This window comes from Ammospiza caudacuta, chromosome 23 (assembly GCF_027887145.1).
Source record: "Ammospiza caudacuta isolate bAmmCau1 chromosome 23, bAmmCau1.pri, whole genome shotgun sequence".
Taxonomy (NCBI): Eukaryota; Metazoa; Chordata; class Aves; order Passeriformes; family Passerellidae; genus Ammospiza; species Ammospiza caudacuta.
In genome coordinates, this window is record NC_080615.1 from 8,030,530 (window position 1) to 8,041,269 (window position 10,740).

At 53.1% G+C, this 10,740-nt stretch overlaps 1 protein-coding gene across 1 annotated transcript; it reads left to right on the forward strand.

Annotated features, from left to right (window-relative positions):
* Nucleotides 1–1,387: 1,387 nt before the first annotated feature.
* On the forward strand, nt 1,388–9,398 carry ANKK1 (ankyrin repeat and kinase domain containing 1). Its single transcript, XM_058819166.1, has 8 exons — nt 1,388–1,572; nt 3,926–4,220; nt 4,574–4,725; nt 5,562–5,611; nt 5,695–5,850; nt 6,667–6,785; nt 7,667–7,712; nt 8,059–9,398. The coding sequence occupies exons 1-8, from the start codon at nt 1,388–1,390 to the stop codon at nt 9,396–9,398; spliced, it is 2,343 nt and encodes a 780-aa protein (XP_058675149.1).
* Nucleotides 9,399–10,740: the final 1,342 nt, after the last annotated feature.

Consider the following 10,740-nt stretch of genomic DNA (forward strand, 5'->3'; position numbering starts at 1 on the left):
TGCAGGGGAGGGAACGGGGCCCCTGGCCTTGTCCCCAGCTCCAGAACCGTGCTGGCAGCTGGGAGTGGAGGGGATCAGGGCATCACTCTGGGTGGGCAGTGCCAGGGGATTGGCAGCAATCGCCTTCCAGTTGGGGTTTTACTCCCTAAAAAGCTCCAGAGCCTTTTCCCCCCTCCTTTCTTCAAAGAAGGGACTGCCAGAACCCCTCAGTGTAACACCACTCACTCACATTTCCACCTGGGCCAGCCTTCCTCCAAGAATTTCCTCAAGATTCTACCACAGAACTAAAAACCCCAGGTCAAGGCTTGCTGGCAGTGAGACAATTACCCTGCAGCAGTGCTAATTATTATTTGTACTGCAGTAGCTCTGAGGGAATCAGCAGCACCTTTTATTTGACACTGAGCTACCTCCAGAGAGAGCTGAGGCATTAAAGACACAAATGCACAGAGAGTTTTTAACCCCTTTTCAGCTGAAGGTGTGTGTGCTGCTCCTGGGCTCACACGGTGAGGTTAAGCTGCTCTGACCAGTCTGTGCTCCTCCCAACACCCACTTCCAGGCAGATTTGGTTTTATTTTATCCCCGAGGGAACTGCTCTGGTTTGCCACATTTCTGGTATTTCTGCTGAGGTTTTTTCCCAGCCTCATGCACTCATGTGCCAGTTCTGGTTGTTTGGGGATTTTCCTGTTCTTTATCTTTCTACAGTGGTTTTTTCTACCTCTGCATCCAGCTACTTCTGGGGAGTTTTTTAACTCAGTTTTTCATCTTTCTAGAGTGTCTTCCATGTCTTCATCTAGCTGCTTCTGGGGTTTTTTTTCCCTCTGTTCTTTCTGGAATGTTTCCCACCTCTCCTCTTGCTGGTTCTAGGGTTTTTTTAACTCAGTTTTTCATCCTTTTGGAGTCTTTTCCACCTCTCCATCCAGCTATTTCTGGGGGGTTTTTTTCCCCTCTGTTCTCTCTGGATTGTTCTCCACGTCTCTCAGGTACAATGCTACCTGGTAGAATTCTCTGTTCCCTCCAAGCCTCACCCTGCCCCAGTCCCACCTCATTTTCCCCAGGCTGTGCTGATGTCCCAGATGAGGAATCCCACCCTCAGCACAGAGCAATCACTGCAGGCTTGTCCTTGGCACCCGGAATTCTTGGAGGATTTGCCCACCCAGTGCTGGATATGAGCGAGCAGAGCCACGCTGCCAGCCTGGAGCTGAGCCTGAGTGAAAAGCAGAACGTGTGAGCAGCCCCACTGAGGATCCACCTCTTGGCACAGGGCTGCCCTGGGGTGAATCCCCACCTCCCCGGGCAGGGCAGGGCAGGGCAGGGCAGGGCAGGGCAGGGCAGGGCAGGGCAGAGGAGCTCCTGTGCCTCCCCAGCAGGCAGCAGAGCCAGTTGTGCCATGGGCACGGAGCGGGGCGGGCTGGGCAGCCTGACCGTGTTCAGCAAGGAGGATTTCGAGGATGAGTGGCTGCGAGTGGCCAGCGGGGGCTTTGGCCACGTGTACCAGGTGAAGCACAGGAGGTGGAGGACGGTCTATGCCGTGAAGTGCTCCCCGTACCTGCTGCACGACTCCAGCATGGACAGGTAACCCCTGATCAGCTCTGCTCTGCTCTGCTCTGCTCTGGCCATCCCAGCTGGAGGGATTGGGGGATGAAACTCTGCAGAAGGAGCTTCTGCTCCTTGGGAAGGGCTGGGTACCCAGAGGGAGTGGGGAATTGGCCACGGGTAGCAGGTGAAGCACAGGAGGTGGTCTGTGCACTGAAATTCTCCCTGTACCTGCTGCAGGACTCCAGCATGGACAGGTAACCTCTGATCAGCTCTGCTCTGCTCTGGCCATCCCAGCTGGAGGGATTGGGAGATAAACTTGGCAGAAGGAGCTTCTGCTCCTTGGGTACCCAGAGGGAGTGGGGAATAGGAGTTCTGCCTTTCCCTGTCCCCTGTGGATGCACAAGGAACGCAGGAATAGAGCAGGGCTGAAGCCTGGGGCTGAGCTCAGCACCTTAAACACAGATTAAAGCAGCCTGGTGGGTTATTTACAGCTGCCCCTGGACGCTGGGGCTGAGGTGTATCCATCAAACTGAATTAATCACCAGTTAAAGATGAGGGGCAGAGGATTTAGAGCTGGTTTTGCTGCCCTGCTCCTGTAGCCTCCAGACATCTCTTTCTTTGTGGGGCACCTGCAGCTCCTCTCTGCCTCTTGCTCTCCCAGCAGAGACTCTTCTGGTGCCCACCTTGAGTCTGGAGATGGAGCAGGGCCAGGCAATGACAACCACTGCTGATAACACATCCAGTACAGGCAGGGCTGATGGAAAAACAGCAGAGTTGATGGACAAACAGCAGAGTTGATGGACTTGTTTAATTTAAAATTTTATTCCCTTCAATTTGGAAGGATCCTGCCTGGATAAAAAATCTCACTCTTGTGATTTCTTGTTGCAGACAACAACTGAGTTCAGACTGAGCACTGCCTGTCCTCAGTTTGCTCTGCAGATTCCACATTTGCATTTTGTTCTTGTTTGGGGGGGGTGGCGGAAAGAGTAAAACAATCAGTTTTAATTCTGTGTCTTATCAATTGTAGTAAAATACCTGAGATTCCTCAACCCACGGGTAGGTCTCACTGTGAGGAGATTTTGCTTGGCTGAACCATTTTCGATGCCTGGCCCAATTGCTGGCAGCTCAGCTCCATTCCCAGGGTGTGCTTTTTGAAGGCACTCCTGGCCCTTTGCTGCCTGGCTGCTCCCCCAAACTCGTTCAGCAGGTCGGGAGGGGTGAGCCTTGGGAGAGTTTGGAGGAACAGGTCTGCCAGAGCTGGCAGCCAGCAGCAGTGCCAGGGTTCCCTGGGAGCAGAGTCACCGTGCCCAGGGACAGAGCTGCAGGCACAGGAGGAGCTGCAGGAGTGGCCAGGGTGTGGCACGGAGCTGTGCCTGCTCCTGGCATCCTGCTGCCTGGGAACACCAGGAATTTCATGGCACCACAGAGTGCTTTGGGAGCAGCCTTAAAGCTCATCTCAGTCCTCCTGCCTGCTCCTGGCATCCTGCTGCCAGGGAACACGGGGAATTTCATGGTGCCATGGAGTGCTTTGGGAGCAGCCTTAAAGCTCATCTGAATCCTCCTGCCTGCTCCTGGCATCCTGCTGCCAGGGAACACGGGGAATTTCATGGTGCCATGGAGTGCTTTGGGCTGGGAGGAACCTTAAAGCTCATCTGAATCCTCCTGCCTGCTCCTGGCATCCTGCTGCCAGGGAACACGGGGAATTTCATGGCACCACAGAGTGCTTTGGGCTGGGAGCAGCCCTAGAGCTCATCTCAATCCTCCTGCCTGCTCCTGGCATCCTGCTGCCAGGGAACACGGGGAATTTCATGGCACCACAGAGTGCTTTGGGCTGGGAGCAGCCTTAAAGCTCATCTGAATCCTCCCTGCCATGGCCAGGGGCATCTTCCACTGTCCCAGGCTGCTCCAGCCTGGCCTTGGACACTTCCAGGGATGGGGCAGCCTCTGGGAATTCCGTGCCAGCCCCTCTCCGCTCTCACAGGAGAGGATTCCTCCCCATCTAACCCTGCCCTGGGGCACTTCAAAGCCATTTCAGCAGTGTCACAAGCACAGGCTCTCTGTCCTTACTGCTAAGGACTGAAACAAGTGCAAGCTTTTCATCTTTTCTTCGTGCTGGCTGATTTTGCCCAAATAACCCTCAGCTCATTTTCAGAAGTCACAACACCATCCATGTAGATTTTAATCTACAAAAGATCCCTGTGTGGCAGCATTACCATCCACTCAAGGGGGAATTTGGGGTGAATATTTTTGGGGTAGGCAGTGCTCAGAAAGGCTGGGTGTCACTGAGTTACTACAGAGTTACTGAGCTTGTGAATCAACTGATAAAATTTCTTGCTCCCACTGTATTTTTTAAAATTTTTTAAAATTTTTTTAAATTTTTTTTTTCCAGGACCAGCATGAACTGTCTAATGGAGGAGGCCAGCAAGATGGAGAAAATCAAATTCCAGCACATTGTCACCATCTACGGGGTGTGCAACAGCCCCCTGGGGATAGTGATGGAATACATGGCCAGGGGCTCCTTGGAGAGAATCCTCCCCACCCACAGGATGTCCTGGCAGCTGAAATTCAGGGTGATCCATGAGATGGGCTTGGCCATGAATTTCCTGCACAGCATGAGCCCTCCCCTGCTGCACCTGGATCTGAAGCCAGGGAATGTCCTCCTGGATGGGAACATGCACGTCAAGGTACAGCCACTGCTCACACCAGAGCCGGGTTATTTCTGCCAGACAGCTCCAGAACCCCAGTAAATCAGGTTCTGCAGGAACACCCCGTGAAAGAGTGACCTGTGGGGTGGTTAACAAGCAGCTGCTGAGCAAATGACACTGGTGGTGTTCTCAGCATCACACAGCCACTCTGGGCCAGCTCTGGGGATTTAAGGCTCCAGCTGCACGCAGTGGCTGCAGCTTGTCAGGGTTTTGTCAAGTTCCAGCTGCTCTCAGCTCCTCCTGCCCTGATCCCAAAGATGGGGAGATGTCTGGGTGACAGCAGGAGGGACAGTTTGAGCATTTTGGGGCATTTTCCCTGTTCCTGCTTGCAGATCTCCGACTTCGGGCTGTCCAAGTGGATGGAGCAGTCCAGCAGGATGCAGTACATCGAGAGCTCAGCTCTGAGGGGCACCCTGAGCTACATCCCCCCCGAAATGTTCCTGCAGAACAGCAAGCCCCCGGGGATCAAGTACGATGTGTACAGGTGAGGGCTGGCCCAGGGCACCCAGGGGTGTCCCCGGGCTGTGACACCCAGCAAGGGGGGCTGGACACTGCCTCAGTTTGCTTCAATTCTGCTTTTCTGCCTTGTAGAATGTGGGGAACACAGCAGGGTGCCCCAGCCTCAGTGGTGAGACTGAGAGGGAGGAGGTTTTCTGTGGATAATCATCATCCCAATGCACCCTCTGCCCCAGGTGCCATCACACCCTGTTCCCAAAACCGAGTGAGATCAGAGCCCAAAGAGCCAGCGCTGCTCTTTCAGCACAGTCCCTGCTGAGACTGATTTTAAAACAATTCCAATATTGGCTTATCTGCCCCAGTGTTCAGCTTCATTTTGGTCAGGAACAGGCAGAGCAGAGATTTCAGCTTGGCTTTTGTCCTCTTGGGCGAGGAGCTTTGCAGCACATTCACATGAGCCCCAAGTCCATGTCTGGAAATTCCTCAGCCTTTGCAGCACAGAGTAACCCAAGGCAAGAGGGAAAGGAGGATTTGCAGGGCCAGAGGAACTTGCAGGAGCCAAGAGCTCAAGACCTCAATGTGAATAAAGTGGAAGAAAGGCACTGAGAGCCTGACTTTGCCAGGAAAGGCTCCCAGTGCCTGCTCAGACCCTTTGGAAGGTGATGACCACACTCCTAAGGGAGATGGGTGAGGCAGAACCACAAGGCCTGATCCTTTTGGCCTGGGGGATGAAATCCTTCTGCTCTGGGAGCTGAAATCCTCCCCTCCTGAAGAACCTCCTTCCTGACCTCCCCATTTCCCCAGAAGGCAGAAGCAATAAGAGCATCTCATGTCCAAGTGCTCACAGTCTCTCCTCTCCCGCAGCTTCGGCATCGTCATCTGGGAGGTGCTCATGCAGAAAAAGCCTTACACAGGTAAGCACAAACCCTGCACCCGTGGAATGTCTGTCCCAGCCCTTTTCCCAGGCAGAACACCCAGAGGTGCTGGATTTTTCCAGGGGCCAACATGATGGCCATCATCGTGAAGGTGGCGGCGGGGAAGAGGCCGGGGCTGGAGCTCGTCAGGGACGACTGGCCCGGGGAGTGCCACCAGATGGTGGACCTGATGAAGAGGTGCTGGGACCAGGACCCCAAGCAAAGGCCCAGCTTTGCAGGTGGGACTGGGGCGTGGATCTGATGGGGTTTCCAGTGTTGAGATGACCCCGAGGTGTTAGAAAGTCTCTTTTTCCCAGCCCCCAAACCAAAGAAGGCAGAATTCCTTGGCTCTTGTTGTCAAGGTTGTTTATTTTCTGTTATCTCTATCATTCTTTCTCCAGCCTGCTGGGATCTGTCCAGCAGGTCAGGTTGTGGAACACTGACCGCCCTCAGGGCAGTGTTATCTTTTTATACTAAAGACTACCTGTGCTTTATTTACAATTACTTTCCAATACCTATCACTTGTGTTAGACAGTCTGTCTCTACTCTAAACCAATCTAAAAGTGTCACCATCACAGCAGAAGATGAAGGCTAAGAAGGAGAAAGACAGGACACGCCCAGATTCCTCCATCTTGCCTCCTGAACCCCCATTTTAAAAACCCCAAAATTCTACATTTTCAACTGGTGATAAATTCATTATCATTCTCTTCAAATCCTATGGCTTGTAACTCCTTACACAAAATTGGTAATCATTTCCATGGGTAAAATCAAAGGCACAGGTATCTCTGACTCCATGCCAAGGTCTCTGAGGCCCCTGCCAGGGTCTCAAGTCCTCCAGGGCAGCCACAGGAATTTCCTGGGTTCTGACATGGACCAGCCAAGGGTCATCCATGGGTTGACAAACAGGGTTTGTGTCCCGTTTTCCCAGTTCCACCTCCGAGGTTTAACAGCTGGGTGCCCTTTTGCTGTCGCACATCCCCTCATCCCTTCTCCCTCCCTTCCCACGTGGCTCTGGAGCTGGGGCACGGCTGAGCTGAGCTGCTCTGCCCTGGCAGATATCCCTGTGGAGACCGACGTGCTGCTGGCTCTGATCCAGAGCCTGGTGCAGGACCCGGAGAACGAGCGCCTGGTCAGGAAGATGTCCCACAAACCGGCCATCTCCAGGAGCCAGCAGGTGAGCAAACCCCCCTGTGCCTCTCAGGAAACTCCTCTGAGCCTGCTCCTTGTTCTGACCAGACCCTGAGGCTCTTTCCCTTCCCTAAGGTGCTCCTCAGCACCTTCACAGGCTGTCTGCACAGGCTGTGACTGTTACTCATTTATGGGGATGAGATGCCTGCAAATTAATTAACAAATTCACTAACAAATGCACTAAATGATAAATAGTCCAAGAGGAAAACCCTTTTTTGGACCTGCCCAGGTGAATTGGGTTTATCATGGTGCCCTCAGTCACTAAAAGAAACTCAAGCAAACACAGAATCACAGGGTTCTGTTCATGGCACAAATCTGAGGGTGTTCTAGTTTGAACAATTCTTACAGATTTTTTTTTAAATAGTTTTAAATCCTCGTGTTTCTCTGGCTAAGAAAAAAATCAGGCTTCTGGAGAGACACGATGTAATCCCAGCTACTGGAGTAATTATGCCTAGAAAACAGGGAGAGATAGGAGTTGGGAATTATTGGTGTTTAGAGGGTTTTGCCAAGCTGTGCAAGAAACCAGAGGCCTGAAGAAGTACGGGCTTGGGGGTCCCTAAACAACAAAGGAAATAATTTTTGGATGCTGCCATGTAGTCAGAAAGCAGAATATGGATGTGTTTGGGAGCAAATGAGCGCAAGGAGGAAAAGCTCATGGATATCCAGAGATCATCTTCAGGCTCCCCCATTCCTGATGTGTCATGATTGGCTTAGCTGAGTTTAGGGTGCAAAAACAGGATTGGATGAAAAACTCTCAAATGATAACACAAAACTTCAGAGCAGCAGCAAAGGGCTTTGTGCAAACATTACAGAATGCAAATAAACACTCTGTTTTATCATTTTCCTTTCCTCCTTTCTGCAAACAAGGGTGACAAAGAGGAGTTCACCTTCCCCCGAGACACCAGGAGTGGGGGTAAGTAGGGGACTGGCTTTAGAATTGAAAATGAAAGAAGGGGAAGACATAAAAGTTGTTTGTTTTGTTGTAGAGGGATGTGGCTCATAAGGTTTTCCTTGTGGGGGACATTTTAAAGTAAGGAAAATTTTAAGTTAAGGAAAAGTTTAAGTTAAGAAAAATGAACTATTCAGGAAATAGGTACGGTGAGAGAGAGGCCAAATGTCCCAGGGCATGTCTGGCCTTATTTTACATTCCTTATCTCTCAAATGACTTCATTTCATGTTGTCCTATGAAGTCACTGGCTCTCCCTCCCTTCTTGGGAGTTTTTCACTCTCTTTCTCCCATTTTGCGTCCCTGCCCTTAGGAAAGGACGCCCAGGAGGTTCCTGTCCCACCTCCACACGGGGATGCTGGCACCCCAGAGGAGCTGTGCCCCGAGGAGCTGGGCAGGGTGCAGGAGAACGGCCTGACCCCGCTGCACCTGCAGGTGCTGCAGGGCCACGCGGCCAAGGTGCGCTCGCTGCTGGGCCGCGGGGCCGGCGCCAATGTCACGGCGGGCGGCGGCTGCACCCCGCTGCTGCTGGCCGTGCAGCGCCGGCTCCCCGACATCTGCGCCCTCCTCATCGAGCACGGCGCCGACGTGGACGCGGCCGACGAGGACGGCTGGGGCCCGCTGCACTTCGCGGCCCAGCACGGCGACGACCGCACGGCGCGGCTGCTGCTGGACCACCGGGCCCGCGCCGACGCCCAGGAGCGCGACGGGTGGACCCCGCTGCACCTGGCGGCCCAGAACAACTTCGAGAACGTGGCGCGGGTGCTGCTGTCCCGCCAGGCCGACCCCAACGCGCAGGAGGTGGACGGCAAGACCGCCCTGCACGTGGCCGCGGGCTTCGGGCACGTGGGCCTGGTTAAGCTGCTGGCCAGCCAAGGGGCCGACCTGGAGAGGAAGCAGAAGAACCTCAGGACGCCGCTGCACGTGGCCGTGGAGAGGGGCAAGTTCAGGGTGGTGCAGTACCTGCTGAAGAACGGCATCTCCGTCAACAGCCTGGACCAGAACCACTACAGCGCCCTGCACCTGGCCGTGGCCAGGGGCAAGTACCTGATCTGCGAGAAACTCATCAAGTACGGGGCCAACGTGGAGCTGAGGATGGACAAAGGCTGGACCCCCCTGCACCTGGCCTCCTTCAAGGGGCACATCGAGATCATCCGGCTGCTGAAGGGCAGCCGCGCCCGGCTGGACGCCAAGGGCGGCATGGACTGGACGCCGCTGCACCTGGCCACGCGCTACGGGGACGAGCCCGTGGTCAGCGAGCTGCTGCGCTGTGGGGCCGACCCCAACACGGCCGAGAGGTCCCGCTGGGCCCCCCTGCACTTCGCTGTGCTCAGGGGCTCCTTCCTCAGCGTCATCAACCTCCTGGAGTGCCGCGCCGACGTCAACGCCAGGAACAAGGTGGGCCGGACCCCGCTGCACCTGGCCGTGCTCAAGGGCAACATGGCCATCGTCAAGACGCTGCTGAAGGCGGGGGCCCTGCTGGACGTGGAGGACATCACGGGGTGCACGGCCCTGCAGCTGGCCGTGAGGCACCAGCGGGAGAACATCATCACCCTGCTGCAGGGCCAGGAGGCCTCGGGGAGCAAAGCTGGGAGCAGGACTCTGAACGAGGTGAAGATGCCCAGGCTTATCCCAGGAAGGACAGATCTGTAAATTCACCAGCTCTAAAATCTGCAGCTTGAGCATTCCCACATTGGCTTTGATGCCTCAAAGCACCTTGTCCTGTCCCCTGCTGATTGCAGGAAAATATTTGCCCTTTTAAACTTGACGTTTTTAAGCGTGAACACTCAGAGAGTAAAAGAAAATGAAGTAATTTGATGACAAGGTCTTTTCCAAGCTTGTAGAACGTTTTGGCTTGGTTATACTCTAGGCAGTGCTTTCCTACTGAATCCTTCCTGAGCAGGGATTTATGCACGCCCTGTTCATGCAGGCAGTGCTGAAGCTGTGCGCAGCACACACAGCTTTTATTGCTTTCATTCCATGTTTTCCTACAGAGAAAATTGGTGTAAAATGGCCCTGGCACAGGTGGGAATTGAATCGTGAGATTCTCACCTGCTGCTGGCACAGCAATGTGTCAGATTTCCTGACATCTCCCTTCTGTAACAAGAATGAAATAAAACAAGGCAGGGAGGAAAAATCACTGCTAGAGAGTATTGAAATGGATGCAGCACAGGGAACAGAAATTCCAGAATTATCACACACGAGATCTGGCTGCTTGCAGGTCAAGGTTTGAGTCGTGTCTCTGGGGGGAAATAATTCCTGGTTTCCTTCAGGAGGATGTTCCAGCTCAATCAGTCCTGTGAAAAACATCTTCTTGTGGATTTGATTCGCTGGTGACAGTGAGAGCCCTGGTGTGCAGCTCTGACAGCCCTGCTGTGACTCCTGAGTCCCCAAACGTGCCTGCTGGGAGGGTGACTTGTCATGGCCTTGAGCTGGGAAGAGGCTGAAATAGAAACAAACAACCCCAGCTCTGCAGGGGAGCTGTTGTTGCCTGATAACATGAGATTATATGGGTTAAAAAGAGGGGTTAAAAAGCCAAACCTCTGCTAATGCAGTTTTCATGTTATATTAACTTAAGGTATTGATGTGTATTGTATTCAAACCCAATTTTTCACAATGCTTTGACACCAGAGCCTTTAGATATCATTTAAAATAAATTGTAATGAAATGATTCATTTTTAACATTTGCCGTTGGTGAAGTGGGGAGCTGGGCAAGTTATGAAATGAAATGCTGGTGACATTTTGGGTTGCAGGGAGTGTAAAAAATTGACTTTTTTATTGCAACCACCAAACCACCCCCCCCCCAAAAATCTTGGCATTTCCCTGATTTACCTGCTCTTGATATTCCCCAATTTTCCCCAAGGAGGAAAGGCCTGGCTGAAGGAATTCTTGGGATGCTCAGACCTTCCTGTGCAGCTCCTTCCCTCAGCTTCAGCTCTATTGATTCAGCAAATGTCTCCCCTGCTCGGTGTCATTTGAAATATTTACCCAGAAA